Source organism: Rhopalosiphum maidis, chromosome 3, assembly GCF_003676215.2.
Source record: "Rhopalosiphum maidis isolate BTI-1 chromosome 3, ASM367621v3, whole genome shotgun sequence".
Classification (NCBI taxonomy): Eukaryota; Metazoa; Arthropoda; class Insecta; order Hemiptera; family Aphididae; genus Rhopalosiphum; species Rhopalosiphum maidis.
This window is the reverse complement of record NC_040879.1, coordinates 22,570,344-22,588,973: the sequence shown is the minus strand read 5'-3', so window position 1 is coordinate 22,588,973 and position 18,630 is coordinate 22,570,344. Positions and strand designations below refer to the sequence as shown.

General features: G+C 31.0%; 1 protein-coding gene across 1 annotated transcript; it reads left to right on the top strand.

The window, feature by feature from the left end:
- Positions 1–241: 241 nt before the first annotated feature.
- On the top strand, positions 242–8,332 carry LOC113557833. The gene is made up of 6 exons (XM_026963377.1): positions 242–265; positions 2,997–3,182; positions 4,638–4,939; positions 5,916–6,065; positions 7,579–7,708; positions 8,108–8,332. Exons 1-6 carry the CDS (start codon positions 242–244, stop codon positions 8,330–8,332), a joined length of 1,017 nt encoding a protein of 338 aa, XP_026819178.1.
- The last annotated feature ends 10,298 nt before the right edge of the window (positions 8,333–18,630 follow it).

Here is an 18,630-nt window from a genome sequence, read left to right as displayed (position 1 = left end):
TCATGGATACTCGGATAAATGGAATAATAGCAAATTATTAAACCAAGTCACTGATATGTAATATATCTACTGGAATTCTTATGTATGATAAAATGGTTCAAATAGGTACCCTTTCGCTACCTACCATTGTCCATTGCAATAGACATGAATAATTTTATTTTCTATAATTTATTATGAACATAAACTAATTAAATTACGCATATATATTTTATCTTAAACTAATGTAAATCAAAATCAAAATATGTCTAGACTTCTAACTGTGAAGGTAAAAACTGAAATATATTTTAACTTATTCACTGAAATATAAGTGTTGGTAACCACAAGTAATACACGATAAAAAGTATGTCCAGTGAAATGGACAGTGGGAATATCGGGCAAATTTAAAATTACAACTCTAGTTTAGTATAAAGGTTTGGGTTTTTTTTATAATTTGTTTTTTATGACATTGTCATCTATAAATTATGTCGTAATTATCGTAATAATATAAATACCATTATGTGTTTAATTGATATTCTATATCAGTACCGTCCGTAATCACTCGCATGTCTCGTTTTTTTTATTATTATTTCAAGTTTGTATATACTATGGTGTCAAACTATCAAAAAATGTTGAGCTTTTTGGATTTCGGAACAATTAGTGATATAGATATATTGAATAGCGAGTCAGAGAATGAACTCGGTAATTAAATGCTGACTAATACAGAAGTAGATTTATACGATGATGACGATCAAACAACGAATGAAACTTAATAGTCTGGAAATAAAGTCTATGATACAACACCTAAACAGTTTCCATTTGTCAAAAAAAAAAAAAGATATCACATGAGTAAATAAACCATTTTAAGAGCCATTTATAAATTTAACAGATTTAGAACCAATAGATTGTCCCTCCACTATACCACAACCGTACAAATATTTTACTAAATATTTTGACCAAAAAATACTCGAAGATTTATCATTTTATACAAATTTATATGCAGTTCAAAATAATAATTTTTTTTAAATTTACATTACCTTTAGAAATAAGATCTTTTATTGCAATACAAATTATGATGGATGTTTTGAAGTACCCTAAGATCGGGATGTACTGGGAACAAAAATTTCGAGTAAAAATAGTTACTGATACAATGCCCAGAAATAGATTTTATACTATTTGACAAAATATTCATATTATCAATAATATGGATATTCCTCGTGATAAAATATTTTTGCTTTGTAGTTAAAGTGGCATTGTCTATAACACGATTTTTTATCAAAGAGCTTCAACTAATATTAACGAGGGTTTACAAAAGACCTTGTACCTATTTAAGACAAAATTATTGACCTAAAATACAAAATTAATAAACATAATAGGTTTATAGTCTTATTCTAATCTTAAAAACTCTCAACTAGAATACTTATAAAGTTATAACTTATATCAGAGAACGTAGTAGTTAAAATTTCATTATTTTTTCGAAAGTGACTTTTTCTACGGAAACGGTTTCGTGGAAGAAATATATTTATATAGTTAAAATAACCATACAAATCCAATTAATATCCATGGAATTATTAAACATTTCGCGTCTTTGGGTATGTTAGGACGTCACATCCATGCGTTTTATTTTGATCAGTCGGTCATATGACAGAATATTTTTGTCACTTAAAAAAAAAATGACTTTATTTTACTTATTTACTGAATAAAAAATTTAGTGAAATGTTTAACTTTATTTCGAATTAAATAGTTTTTTAAGTTATACTTAGCTTTCATTTTTTTAAATTATTTTCAAAAGATGTAAGATATAATCTTAAATCTGGAACAGTGTTCAATTTTTCCTATGCTTATTTTTAATAGAGATAAATGAAAAAAAACTCCTGCATAATATATAGTATTCTATCATGTACCAGTAAGGTTTTCAGATTGAATGAAAATAATAATGAAACGGCCCCACTCGTGGTTCTAAATTTAGTTTAGCTGTAGATTTGTAATTCAGTCTTAACCATTTAGTGTCAAAATACCTATACATTTATTGTTTCATTAAAATAATGTTCCGGAAAATACTGATTATATTGTTCAAAATAATCAGTCAAAATAAATTTGAAGCAACCAGATGAACAGTGTAATGATTTGATAAAATTATGTATTGATAATAGCATAACTTAAAATATGTTTAACAAATAATAAATGAAACATTCTTCGTCAAAATATAAACGTGTAAATATATTACAATTAGTAAAATTAACACTGTTTTACAGAAAATTTAATTTTGAATTTTTTTTTTTTTTTTTTATTTATACGATGTCTGACTAAGTTTGGTGATCCTAAATGTGACATCTATAACTGGAGACGTGTCATTTGTTTTTGAGTTCGGTTCTAACTAAATTTGTAAATTTGACGTTTACATATATTAATATATTGTTTGTAAATATGATACTTTTAATTGTGTTTCTATAATCATTTGTATACACGGCGACGGCTGCTTATAAAAAGGAGTAATATCGCTTACCGTCCAAAGGTGACCAATCACACAGCATCTGGCACTTGTGCAGAGGTTCGCACGTTTCGACGGCGCAATATATCTGCGCGAAAGTGGGTTAACTTAAATGGAATTGGCTGTAGTGATGTGAGCAATTTATTTTTATAAATAGATGAAAAATAATGGCTTAATTAATAATTAATTAACTATGATTTGGTCAATATTTTCTGTTTTATGTTCAAGAAATAATATTTATTATAGAGATAATTAGGTAAACCAGATCAAAAATTGTTTATAAGAGACCTGAATGATTAGGCTTGTATTTGAGGGACTTGGATATTATTTAAATAACGATTATGTATAAATATTCTAGCTGTCTCAACCCGTCGTTGCCCATGTATTATGATTAAAATTTTTAATTTAGTACTAAATATTTTAATTTTTATATAATTTTTTTATTAGTAATGACGTAATAATGTATTATAAAATTTATATTATTCATAATAATGTATATTATAGTGCTCATTTGATGTTTTGCTTGCAGTTATCTTTGCCAGTTTTCTTTGCTCGCCATCCACATCATGATAGAGGTAATACTGCCCAAAAAGTGTTTGCCAAACTTAAATGGCTTGGCAAAAATATTACTTATGTTGATTTTTGCAAACTTTTTGTAATCATCTTCCAGGATGAATGTGTGTTAAATACTTGCAAAGAATTTTACTCGTCTCAGGTAAAATATTATATAAGTTTTAATAAATACTGTGGTTATATACATGTATTATAAAGACAGCGTTGCATGATGTTTTATACATTAAAATTGTGTGTAAGTTGATTAAAATAATTTAATAATATATAACTAAATTTTAATAAAAAAAAAAAAAAATAAATAATGTCACATTCTGATTAACCCTTGAGTCAAGAATCTTCCCATAAAAAAACCAATGTATACATAAATCCTACAAACCATTAAAAGTAATATAATTACTGTTGAAACTCGATTGAGCACAGTCAAACGAGTGCAATATTGCCAGTTTTTTTATCCGACTAATAATTATTAATTAATATGATATCAGGTTATTGTAAACATTAAGATATTTCACTAGTGATATCTTTATAATATTATAGCAATAGCTTAAAATAATTGTTCTACTATTTTTTATTTTTATTTTATTATTCTGATATTTAAAACAAGATATTTTATTGTATTTATTTATATTAGAATAAAAAGATATCACTAATTTGCAGTGGCGTAGCATGAAACTTGGTGACCCTGGGACCTATAAAAGTTGGAGACCCTCTTTAATATAAGGATTAAACAGTGATTCTATATGAGGTACCTGTATTATTTTACTGCTTAAAAAATTGTAAAAACAATGACTTTAAATATTAAGTATAGTAGGTATTATATAATATAATTAATTAAAAATTAACTTTCCTAGCCTTTACTTGAGCAAACTTGTCAATGATTTCATCCAAATTTGTAATTTTTGTGCCCGCTTATTTTCGATGGAAATAATTGATAAACCACTCAGCCGTTCCTCTGACATCGTACACCGTAAATCATTTTTTTTATTATTTTTAGTTATAGTGCCAACAGTTATAGGTAACGTCAAGTATAAAATAAAAGCAGTGCGTACATCAGGGTACTTTATGGATATTATATCTTTAAAAAATGATCGAAAAGATAGTATCTGATGTACAAAATCTGGAGAAATATCTTGGTCATACTTTTTTTGTAATGTTTCTGCTGATTTGTATAATCAGATAATTCTTCATCGTTTAATTTAATTAATGAAATCGGTTGTAAGCATTTAAAGAAGTGAGATACGTAATTAAAACTTTGAAATCTCCGTTCCATTTCGGTAATACCACGATCAAGTGTTAAGTATGTTACTTCCCTATTATTCCCTATAAAATTTATAAATTAATTCACCTAAACGATCGGTTAATGTCTCACCCAAATAAATGATGCCCTTAATAATAACTAGCTAGAAGAAACCACTCTTAAATTAAAATTGAAGAATTTGTATTGCTTCAAAAAGCGATAACAGACCTTAACTCCATTACAAAATTAATACGTATCTTTGCGCTAATATTTAAGACTGAGAGTCATAATCTAACTGTTTTTCTAATAAATTATAGGTACTACTTAAACTCTATAGTTAACAAAACATGTTTTAAATAGATATCAAAAGGCGGCATTGATTTGAATTATGAGATAAATACATTTTTTAAACGTATTAGTGACAAGTCATATCAGAGATACTGGAACTGCGATGAAAATGAATTGCGCATGGTCCATATGAAACGTATGTCCGAAGAAAACGAATCGTGTTTAGCAGAAATTAAATTATTGAACGAAGAAATTGATAAGATGGAGATCGATCACAAAGATAAAGTTCAAGAATATCGAATAAAAAAAATACAATTCGACGATCGAGTGGTAAAAGTATATCGAGAAGCACAATTGAATAAAGTTCGGATTGAGTAAGATGTACTACTGTAATTATAAGTTATTTATATGTGTAAATTTGACTGTGATTATAATATATATGTAAAAGTAAATTTATGATATAATTTAAAAAAAAAAATTGAAACCAGCATTTGTATTTAATTTAGGTAATTTCCCTAATCAAACTGTTTGTAGTTTTTGCAAAGCTATTACTTGTATTATTATATTTTTGATTTCAGTGACTGTCAGCACTATTCTCTCTATAACGTATAACGTAGCAATTTTTCGTTCAGCAACGCCAATATTATATTGTTGATTGTAATATTAAGTTTAAATTACCTTTTAATAAATTTATAAATCTAAGATAATTATCGTAATTAGCACATTAGCTTTTTTTTAAGGCATTTCTAAATTATAATATTTTACATATTCATTTTAAAGTATTGCCTGTTTAATTATGTTCAATAATTATAGTAATAATACATTTGATATTTAAATAAATTATTTTGTTTTCTATGTCCACATTAGACACTTTCCCGGTTAAGACGTTCTAAAGAGCTTTGAATATCGTCTTAAGTGAGTTTTACTCTATTCTAAATCACATTTTTTTTTTAAAGTTAAACAATTTTAAGTATCTACCGAGTCAATATTGTAGTTTAGATTTATAATCATTTAAAGTTTATATAAATTCAGGTAGGCATAAGTAACAGTGGACAACCCCCAACCACCATATTTTGCTTATCTTTAAAATGTTTATACAATAATAATTTTAAATAGTAATTTAAGATATGAAATTTAAAATGTATTGCTGTTTAAAAAAATGTATAAAATTAATGTGATATTGTGATACTGTGATGTTAGAAAGTTGTATATAAATTATAAAAACGAACCTTAAACAATAGACTGAAAACAACAATGTTTAAATGAATTCTAAAAACAATTTTTTTTAATGAGGATTATTCATGAAGTAAATTATTAATAATCACTCTATTTAATTATATACGCCCACAGGAGAAAAAATAGAAATGAAATGTTAATAAATTTGATGGAACGCGAGAAAGAATTGGATGATCTTGAAAAAATAAATAAAGAAAACAAAAAGAAATTTCTTGCTTCAAAAGAAATCAATATTTTAGAATCGGAGCAGATGAAAAAAGAACTGTAAGATAATAATATTTATCATTATTAAATTTAAAATTTAGCAAGTTAACCTTACTTGTAATTATTTGTTTAATATTCATTACCTCATTTTGGTGTTCCATAGTAGTTGTAGAGATACGTCAAAATGTAAAATTGGGGAAATGACATGACAAAATACATAGGCATGTCAGCAATATTCCGGTTTTTGAAGCGAATCGCGAACCTCCGTCCATCTATGTAATGTAACGTAAGCATTTCTCCGTTTCTTATAGGTCCGCCGTCGCCACAGCCGCTATAGCCGCCACCAATCCTCCGCTTATCTAGTCGGAGAGATGCTTACGTCACAGACCTGCGTATCACGAGTTGCTTACATGCCTATGTATTTTGTCATGGGAAATGACAATTGGCCAGTAACCTTACCGTGAACGTTGTCCCCTCTGCAGCTGAGTGTTCTCAACGTAATATGTATTATGCCCCAAGCAGCCAACATGCTCTGCAACATAGAATGCGCACTAATTATCATGGAACCTATGCTTAGTTTTTTAAATAAAATGATAATTGTTTATTTTTAGTATCACTTGTTGAACTTCATAACTGAAAATTTTATGTTTGTGTCGTTACATTTTACGTAGTTATCCCAAAGTTAGGTGATGACACACTCGCAGTTTTTAATATTTCATAATAAGTCAGAAATATCTGAAAATTAGTAATTAGGTTTCGATCAAAACAAGAAATACAATTTTTAGCCTATATTATACCTACGGATCGGTAAATAATCTTACATTGATAATAATATTTTTTCTTAAGTTAATCTTTTAATATTTTTATGCCCACCAGCATCAGGCATCTAAGGCAAGCGCCTCGTCCTATATTCTTGTGGTTAAAAAATACACCTAAACAATAAAATTATTTAATTTTTATATTAAAATATTAAACATGGATGATAAAAATGCCTTTACTATAGATTAGAATTTGATTATAGATGTGGTGTTTAATTACCCACAGATATTCAGTACTTGTCTGAATTTCACCTCTAAAATATATTTTAATACATTTTTAACAACATTAAACTCTAAACATATTTCCTAATACATTAGTTGCATAGACTATTATTGACGTTAGTGGTAACAGTAGCTAGTCATAAGCGAAGATTCCTCAAACTATAACTTATTAACCTTGTTTGTGCTTTTTTATTGCATTTGAGTATTTAGTTTCATTATTGATTTCATAAATATAAAATAAAATAATTAAAGTAACAATTTTTATAGAAAAAGTTTTGTTCAAAAAAATCAATAAAAGTGGATCAACAACACAACTCCTACATTAATTTATTTTATTTTATATATAACTTTGTGTACGTGTAATCATATTTTATCATTGTTTTTTTATGTCAATGGATAAATATCTATATAATTAGATTATAATCAGGTGTTATTTAATATTTTTGCCGGGGGAATAATAAAAATGGACATTTTGTTTTTAAATTACCGAACTTACTATCACTAACATGTAATGGTTAATTGTATTTTTTTAGATTTAGAAAAGAAGAATTTTTAAAGATGTTTAGTAACCGTTTCAGTAAAGACATGTTAATGCGATACAAAAAAAAAAAAAGTCTTGAACATTCGATAATAGAAAAAAATAACACGATTGAAAAATTGAAGGTATATTTTAAACTAGATGGATATTTACAATATTTATGAATTAAGAGTAAAGGGGGTTAGCCCATTGGATATAAACACAATTACCCTTTAAAGTTATTTTGACTATTTTAAAGCAGCATTTTTTAAATATTATTTTTATAATTATCTAATGAATTATGAAAAATATACATATACTTGGATAAATAATTGCGTTAGCGAAATCTATGATACGTATTCGAGGCAGACTTAAATTTTGACAGTATACCAAATGAAACACATAAATAAGTATATAATTTTTTTTTTATCTTGAAATACCTAATAATTATAAAAAAAAACAAACAAAACAAATCAAAAATAAATACAATAACCATTAGCATATTGGATAATATGATAACAATAAAAAATTTTTTTCGCTTTAAGAATACTGTTGAATCAATGTCAAAGCACCTCGCTGAACTACAAGAAGCCGAACGGGTTTATCTAAAACGAGAGGTGTACGACAAACTGGACGCAATACGTGAAAGAATAGCTTTGCGAACAATAACAGCATTTATCATGCCTTATGTGAACCTCAAGTTTAAATCTAGAAAAAAGAAAACCAAAAGCAAAAAACCCAGTGGTTTAAATAAAAAGTCTAAAAAATAATATTATAACGCTTATGCACCTATCTATTAAATATAAATCAATATGCCTGTTGCTTCATATTTAGTTAAGTGTTATAGCATGAGATTTAATTTATATGAAAATTTACTATTTTACTATTTTAGTCTAAAATAAATAAGTATGTATTTATTTTCATCATTAGCACCATAAATTATTACTAAGAATTTTACTTAAATTTTTACCGGCATATGAACGCATCACAATATGACTTAAGCCAAACGCTTCATCTCCCGCTATAACATACGAGGTGTGTTCAATAAATACCCAGACAAAAATTATTACAGAAAAACGGTTAATGTTATCGATAATGTTGTTATGCCAAAATAAACTAGAGATAATGAACATTATTTCAGTATATACTAATAATCATTATCTCAAATCAGTCATCGACAATACGTGTTCAAAGTTGGTCGTTTTGTATAAAATCGTGATTTTACGGAGCAACGCGCGTGTATTAAATTTTGTTTCAAAATTGGTAAAAATGTTACGGAAACTTTTGAACTGATTGGATGATGGCTTTTGGAGATGTTTCACTAAGCCGCTGTGTAACTTTTGACTGGTTCAAACGTTTTAAAGAAGGTCGGATATCCATTGAAGATGATCATCGTCCTGGGCGTCCATCATTATCAAAAACAAATGATACCATTGATCTTGTTCGAAACAAAATTAAAAACGACCGAAGATTAACTGAAGTAGAGAAGTAATAATAAAATAATTAGAGAAGTAGCCAATGAAGTTGGTATATCAATTGACACTTGTCATTCAATTTTATCAGATGAATTGGGTATGAAAAGAGTGTCCGCAAAATTAGTACCAAAATTGTTAACGGTGGAGCAAATGGAACATCGCATTGAAGTGTGTTTAGAACTAAAAAATCGGGTTTCTAATGATTCAAATTTTATTAAATCAATTATTACGGATGATGAAACATGGGTATATGGATATGATCCCGAAACCAATGTGCAATCATCGCAATGGAAGACCGCAAATTCACCTCGGCCAAAAAAATGTCGTCAGGTCCGATCAAACATCAAAGCAATGCTCATTGTTTTTTTTGATTTTTTTGGTTTAGTTCATTATGAGTTTGTACCTACGGGTCAGAAAATAAATCAAGTGTTCTATAAACAAGTATTAGAAAGATTAAAAGAGAAAGTACGCCGTAAAAGACCAGAAGTGTGGAAATCAAAGTCATGGTTTTTGCACCATGACAATGCACCAGCGCATTCAGCACTTTCCATACGTGAATTTTTGGCATCTAAAAATATACCAGTGGTACCTCATCCACCATATTCACCTGACTTAGCACCATGTGTTTTTTTTTTTGTTTCTGAGACTAAAAAGTACCCTCAAAGGCCATAGATTCGAAGACGTTGACGAAACTATCCATAACGCGTCACAAGAGCTAAAGACTATAACTATGGAGGAAATTCAAAGGTGTTTCAAAAAGTGGTAAGACCGTTGGGAGTATTGTATTAAAGCTAAAGGACACTATTTTGAAGGTGATCCATTTAAATAGTTTCTAAGTTTTAAATATAATTTGTAATACATTTTGTCTGGGTATTTATTGAACACACCTCGTATGGTAGTTTAAAGTCATTCACTCCTGGAGGCTGGAAGAACTGAATCTTTGGGAATTGACGGTTCTTTTTTAATCTTTTTTTTTTTTATGTAAAAATTGATGAAAGCTTTTTTTTCCGTAGACCTCGAAACTTCTATAGCAATAATACAATAGTTTACGTCATAAATAACTAAGTACATGATCAAAAAAAAAAAAAAAAATGTTTATAGTTTGTTGTAGTATAAAGAGACGCTATGTACTGGTTTGCCCATCCGGATGTGCTCGTCAGTACAGTTTGAAAAATGTTTAATGTTAGAATAGAGTTCTGAAACTCTATCTATTTTTCTTTTTTTGGCTCCGGAATACATATAACTTAAATTATTGCAAATTGCAATACTTGCATAATATTGTTTAAGGGGTTGTCAGCGTACTATTTGTTTTCACTCTCTGACCCATGCACAACATAGCAAGTTTTACGTTCATAAAAATGACAACCACTGTTTTTGCACCATCGCCGTTACTCCGACGTACGTCGTAACGGGCGTCGAAAAATTGCAACGTTTAACCCTGTCCTCTCTCCTCCCATCACTGATCGCTTCGGTGAAGCGCTTTTTCCGACACGATCCACCGTTACCACACGCGTCGTCACCAGTTCCCTACGCACGCCCGTGCTTTGCTAGCCGAAAACTTGCGCGTTCTTGCCTGATGTTTCATTTTCGGTGTATGGATTCGTTTTCGACCCCCTTTTCTTTTGTTCCTTACGTGTTGTACTTGCGTTATTCGGACGGTTCGATTTCGCGCGAGTCGGTGCGCTTACTTTTTTAAAATTGTCGTCGTCAACGTCGATCAGTGTTTTTTCTTGTGCACCGTCGATTTCGAGATCTCAGTCGCCGCCGTGTGTCCTCAGGCCCTTTGTTCCGAGTCGATCAATCCGTACAAATATGCTATTAACGCGCTCCCCAGTGTGGTTTACAAGTCCCGTTTTGGTGCTACTTTGAGTGCATTTTCCCGTTCGTCAACCAGCCGTGTTTTTCGTTCGTCATTTTTTGGGTGTCATATGATCCCTATCCGTGACCCTGTGGTGCGTTGGTGCGCCATGACTCGTGAGTACCGCGTCAATTCAAAGCCAATTACGTGTCCGACGCTCGCCGTCCGTTGCCGTCTACGGGTTGGTACCAGTGCCGTAACATCGCCATCGGCGTCCAGAAGTCATCTGCTGTTGTCACTCACCATCCAGAAAAGACTATTTTCTTTGTTTATATTATATTGTATTTCATACGCATATGGCGTAACCCACTTACGGCCGCCTGCGTTTTATGTATTACTATTTCCAAAACTGATGGGTCCTTTGTCAAGGTATGATCATACCATCCTATATGTATTTACTGTGTATAATATTTTATTCTGTATAAGAACAATCTGTTTCGTGCCAAAGTGCACTTCCATAATACGGTTTTACCCTTTTTTCTTTTAGTTGTAAGTACCCGTTCCCCCATATCACATATATTACTAAATTTCATCACGTTCGCGAGTATCGTGCGGCCAGCTAACGATATCTTTTCAATAGCTCCGCGACGGTGCGGAAACAATCATATTAATTTCTCAAATTAGAGTGAAATGAACTCTTATAAAATTAAAATGATGAGTATTTTGTATTGATATGAGTTTTTTAAGATGTACAAATAATTTAAATCTTTTAAAATACTCTTAACTCGGAGTAAAATTAAAATATATTAAAACGCTTATGAGATGCCCTAGATAATGTTCTTAACTTTAAATTGTATAAGTGATCATTTCACTCTAATTTGAGAAATTAAAATGGTTATATAATAATAATAGTCATTATTGTGAACGTAAAATTTGCCATGTTACGCATGGGTCAGAAAGAGAAAACAAATAGTATGCTGGCATCATCTTAATGTAGATACTTCAAATCTGTAATCATTATTCTGTTAATGTATATTCTGACGCGAGACACCTTAAATTTAAAAATACTGAATACCTAACTAAATATCATATTATACATTATAATTTTGATATAATATTTTATATACCTGAATAAATATTTTTTCAGGTAAAATATCCAACATTAAATATTCAAAAAATTATAAAGTTTTTAAGTATTATAGTACATGTCTGTGATATTAAGTTATATCACAGAATATATTATTTATTGTTTTACTTTTAACTACAGTTGTTGTTTCTTTTCTTTTTATTCTACTAAAATAGATTTTTTTATCTAATGAAACCCTTACTAAGAAATGAGTTGATGCTTTGAGAAGAATAAACTCTACACCATCACAGTCAAGCCTTCTTTGTTGTATACTTTTTGCTGAGGAAGATTATCAATTAGACCAGGTGCATAAAGACCATTGTTAAAAGATATTATAATTCTATCTATTTTCCCATCGTTTCCTTCCTAATATAAAAAATCATCGATACTGGGATGATACAAACCTACACTGGTCACGTAAAACTAATTTTCAATCGGTCTGAGGAATTAATGTATGGTGTATGTTTATTGGTGGAAAGCTTATAGGACCGTACTTTATTATGGCAGACATTTCCGTAACTAGACTACTTGAGGCCCGTGTGCAAACCAAAATCTGGAGGCCCCATGTGGCCGTGTTATACTATATATACATCTTTTTAAATTTAAACAAGACTAAAATAAATGTAATCATTTAAAAAAATTCATTTTTCTGGCCTTTAAATTTGCAAAATTATCAGTAATTGAATCTACATCGATCCGCGAAGTATAAAGCCTTTCAATATTTAATAAAGCAATATCAGTTAACCGATCTTGTGATATTGTGTTATGTAGATAATTTTTAATAAGCTTAAGTTTTGAAAATGAACGTTCTGCTGAAGCCGATGTCATTGGAATAGTAAAAAATATACAACTTGTAAAAATATCAGGACATAATCAATAAATCATTACTAAGTATATATTCGACTAGTTTTTGAATACTCATTTTTTAAATCTTCACATTTATTAAAAAAATTTTCAATGATAAAATTTGACGTGTGAAATCTGAGTTGATATCATCTGTGTATTAAGCTAACATCACAAAATGTATTCTGCTGAACGAAAATTTGTTATGATATACGTTAGTAAGACATATTCATTCATTATCGTATTATATAATAATCCATATCTTTATTACCTAAATTTACTTATCAACCTAATTGTCATTAATTACCTATTTTAATTTTATTATACTTTGTACATCGTTCGACCAGTCGCCTCGACTGCTTTATCCATCGTATGCTAGTACGCCGTTGCTGCCTCGTGATGGCTATAAAAGAGCAAAGCACCGGTCGAACCGATACCATTTACTACCTTTTCGGCGCTATAGCAAGACCTACCCAGGCAGACTTAAGCGTTCCAAAAGGTAGTTTCTCTCCCGGACTCAACGTGCGGTATACATCAAATCCATGGTACAATAGTCAGAGTTATTCCGGCATTGTATCCGATTGGTATACTAAAGACCCCATAATGCAATAGTCAGAGTAATTCTGGCATTGCATTGTCTGATACCGCGCGCGAGTCTTCTAACGTCCAACAGAAGTTCTTTTTATTTCTACCATATACTGTTTATATTGATATTCTGTGCATTACTTCCCGAGTGATTATTTAATAAAACTTTTCATTATTTATTTCATATATCGGCCGTCTTTTTTAAAAACCTCAACAACCGTTCCACGATCTCCAACGAACATTTTGGTCTTTCGGGCTGGATCACATACAAAGAAAACCGCAACAAATACAGTTCACTCAACAATCTATACAACACGTACTGTCGTTACCTCTATACTCGTTTCCCGAGTAACATACCGTTCCTTTCAACGATCACGACAGTACCACCTTTGTAATAATGACTCCATCAACTTCAATGACCTACGTTGAAGCCAAGGCATGAATAAATCGTATCATTAGACGAATGACCACCTTCCTGCAAGCGTCAGCCGAATTCGATCAAAACCGTACCAGTGTGGGCAAACGCGCTAAGTTCTCCCAGATGCTTTCAGAATTAAATATTATTCGCACAAATGTGGAGACCGATATCCAACTCATGGAAGCAGCTGTAGCCAACAAAACAGCTCCCATCGACGTCACAGACCACACAGCCACGGAGACACTCAGTGCTTCATTCGACACCTTGTATTACGATCTCGCGGTCTTCGCTGAAGTCCATCAATTATCAATATCGAATACAAATAAGCAAAATGAATTTAGTATAATAAATAAATCATGCTTCGGTAACATATCAGCATTTCAAATGTCCAAACGAAAATTTCCAACGTTTTCCGGTGCTTTAACGGAGTGGCAAAGTTTTGATGATTTATTCAACTCCATACTATCTCATGCTCTTGACTTAACAGACGTTGAGCGGTTTGAATACTTGAAAACTGCACTCTAGGACGAACCGTTGTCATTGATCGTTCATCTTTCGTTAACAACCAACAATTATGCAAGTGCATGGGATATTTTACGTGCTCGATACGGTAACAAACGAGACCTCGCTCGTATCCACCTCGACGCGTTATTAACACCACACCCAGTAAAAATTGACGACGCTACTTCAATCAAAACCCTCATTAACATTATTCTGGAACACACATCGGCATTGAACAAGTTAGATTTTGTTACTCGACAGTGGAATCCGATCCTTAGACATATTTTTGAAAAACAAATGGATTACGAGCTTTGTTCCCGTTGGGAGTTAAAAGTCGGAGATACTGTTTCACCAACCATAAACGAATTTATTGACTTTCTCCGAAATCACATTAGGTCGGCTGGAATCCGTGCAGAAGGTAGTTCCACATCAAAAACCAAACACGGAAAACCAGAGACCAAAAAATCAAATACACATGCCCCTACTACTCCACGAGTTTTTACTACGGTAATAAGCTCTGAATCATGTCCAGTTTGCAAGGAAACCCACAAAATCAAACTATGTCCAACGTTCATCGCTAAAACGTCTAGTGAACGGTATCAACTTGTTAAAGAACATCGACTTTGTCTCAACTGTTTATTATCGAACCACAGCACAACGTCTTGTAAATCAAAGTTCACCTGCCGTACGTGCGGTCAGAGACATCATTCGATGCTTCATTTTACCAAAGCAGCACCGACTACCACTTATCGTCAGCAAAATCACCAACAAGAGTATGGGGCGATGAAGGTTGGTCAGATATATACAAGTTGAATAGGAGCGGAGCTGTAACTTCCGCCTTTAGGTACGCCTGCATTGATTAATGTGGGAAAAGGTAGAAGCTACTCGCATTGAGAAAAGACGGTCTTCTAAATAAGATTTAAGGATTAAGTAGTAATGACTAGGGACAAGCATCTTGAGTTTATATAAAAGACCTGATCAAAGGGCTGGTAGATATCTAGAAACGCACCAGTGCAATACAGTTTTTCCTCTAGAGCATAGGAGATTTGTCTACTAGTCTGTGGACTTGATGTATGGTGTAGTGGTTATTGCGTAAGCCAAATTGTGAGTTAGGTAAGATCTTTGCAGCGTCAACAATAGGTAAGATACGTTTTAGTAGCAGCTTTTCGAATACCTCAGAAAGTATTGGAAGAAGACTGATTGGTCTATACGAAGTTGGGGAGTCTGACGGATTTTTGGGTTTTAGTATAAGAATTATGGTAGAATATTTCCAGAGAATAGGAAAATAAGATAACCGGAGCATTGCGTTGTAGATTTGTGTTAGGAATATGATAGATTTCTTAGGTAGGTTTTTGATTACTTCAGCAGTTATTAGGTCATATCCAGGTGATTTTTTTAAAGAGAGCTTTTTAATATTAAAGTGAACTTCACCAGGAGAGAAGGCTCGAGGAGGAGGGCACATTTGCAGTGGGGCGTCGAGGAAGCTTTCAACTTCTTTGATTTTGCAGGGCGATAGACAATTATAATGCGGTTGGAAGGTATTTTCTAAGTGTTTCATAAATGTATTTGATTTTTCTTATTCGGAGACTGCCCAGGTACCATCATCGTTATGGAGAGTGGTGGGTGGATTATGAATACGTTAAAGTTTCCTAGATACCTTCCAAAGTGAACCATCATTATGTGAAAGTGAGGATGCGTAGTTTGCGTAGACTTTAGATCTGAGGCTAGCAAGAAGGCGTTTGAGTTTTAACGCAAAAGCGTTGTAATGGCGCTTATCGGATGGGTATCTAGAATGTTGCCAGATTGCTCGTGCACAACGTTTCAGTGTTATGAGAGTTCTGATGTGAAAAGGAAGATTTGATGCAATCTTCTTTTGATTGCTGATTCCCAGATGGCCGATTGTATGTTATTTGTGAGTAAGTTAACAGGATCTTTGATGTCAGAGGCTGTTTTTAGACAAAGTTTTAGATCAGTTTTCTCAGAAAGGGTGTAACCAAATTTTTCCCAATCTGTTCGATATTGAGATAGCATTGATGAACTGAATTTAACAAGAGGTTGGCAATCTACAGTAAGCAAGACAGGAAAGTGGTCTGAATACGGGTCTAACAAGTTTTGAGATTGAGTGTGTAGAAAATTTGGAATTTTGGCGATGAAGATATCAAGAATATCAGACAATTTATGATGGTATGTGGGCCAGTTGGTGAAATTTGATGGAGAGATAATTGAGATATTATTCTGGAGGTAGCATTAAGGAGAAAGTTACCTCTAGAGTTAAAGGCACGGCAATCCCATTGAATATGCTTAGCGTTAAGGTCACCACCGACAATATAATTATTATTTAAGGTGGATAAGAATTCAGTAAAATGGTTTTTACGATCAACGAGACCTGAAACCTTAAACTAAGCTCGGTGATTTGGGATAAAAGACTAATTCTAATTATACAGCGTGTAGAGACCTGTATATATACTAAGTCTCTGCTGAACGAATTAAATTAGATTATGATATTGGTCTTTTTTTAAATACAAATATTCAAGATAACTTACTTAAATACTAACTACTTATGACCGAAATACCGAATGGATTCCAAATCTAAAATATAACTTTAAAGCTGATATTACACACGGGGAAAGGCCCTTTTTACTCGAATGGCTTAGGTATTATGATTGGCTGTGTTATTCTTTTGTTATGAAAGGTGCATTATGTAAATATTGTGTACTATTTAAATTTCCAATTAAAAGAGGTAGTTTCAAAGGAGTATTTATAAAAAACATTTTTTGTAACGATAAAAAATTTCATGAGCAAGCAAAAGTTCATTTAAATAGTGAACGGCACAAGTGTTCAACATTAAAATCCAAAGATTTTATTTATGTTATGTTAAACAAAACAACAAATGTTCATCAAATGATTGATAAATCATTTAAATGAATGACAGATACTAATAAATTAAAGCTAAAGTCAATAGTTTCATCAATATTTTTTCTTGGGACACATGGCTAACCATTAAGAGGTCATTCTGACGATTCTGTATTGTTTAATGATTTGTTGAAGTTTAGAGTAGAATGTGGTGATAATATTTTAGAAGATCATTTTAAAAATGCTCCAAAGAATGCAACTTATTTATCACATCATATTCAAAATGAATTTGTTAATATTTTTGGGTCTATTATTTCAAATATAATTTTGGATCAAATTAAAAAAGCTGAATGTTATTCTATCCTTGCTAATGAAACAATGGATATATGTGGAGCAGAACAAATGTCAGTATAAGGTATACATTTATAGGAAATCAATCTCTAACTATGAGAGAAGATTTTCTTGGATTTATAGCACTTAATAAATTAGATGCAGAAAATATTTCAAATATTATTATTAAGTCATTGCTTGATTGGGGATTAGATTTAAATTAATTAATTGGTCAAGGATATGATGGTGCCAGCACTATGTCTGGTCATATTAGTGGGGTACAAAAACGAATTCAAGATAACTGATAAGTGTAATAAAGCAATATACATTGTTCAAGTTATAAATTAAATTTAGTTCTGAATGAATTAAATTCTATTCTAGAAATTAGGAATACAATCGCAATTATTAAAGAAACAATTTTTTTTAAAGAAAGTTCACTTAAAAGTTCAGTTGCTCCAGGTTTGACAAAATTGTGTTTAACAAGATGGTCAGAATCCCACAAGGCTTTGAGGAAGTTCTATGAAAAGTATATTGATATTGTTGAAGCTCTTAATTATCTTAAAATTAATGGTAATAAGAATATATCAGTTAAATCACAGTATATATTTTTAATTCAATAACTGCTCTACAGTTTTTAGTTTGTTTAAGGGTAATTGCAAAATCTTCAGCTATTAATGAACCAGTCACTAACAAACTACAAGGTACTACTAACAGGTATATTTTTACCTATTAATATAAGTATATATTAGTTTATTTTCAGTACACAAGCATGTACAAAAGTTGACTGATATTATTTCAATTGATAGAAGTAGTAATGAACAGGTTTTTAACATTTTGATAAAAGATATTAAACAGTATGCTGATGTTGTTGTTATTGAATTTGTGGTACCCAGAAATACTTTAAAACATATTTTAAGATCAAATTATCCTACAAATAAATCAATTGACTACTACAGAATGTCAGTTTTTCTTCCAAATTTAAACTCATTAATATAATTTTTTAACATTTCGGTTTCAAAAAAAAAAAAATGAAGATGCTTTTTGCATATTTTCTCTAAATCCAAAAAGTTTAAAAAAGTTTTCAAGAGAGGAAATAACTGAGCATCTCAATCGAATTAAATTATTTTATGGAGAATTTG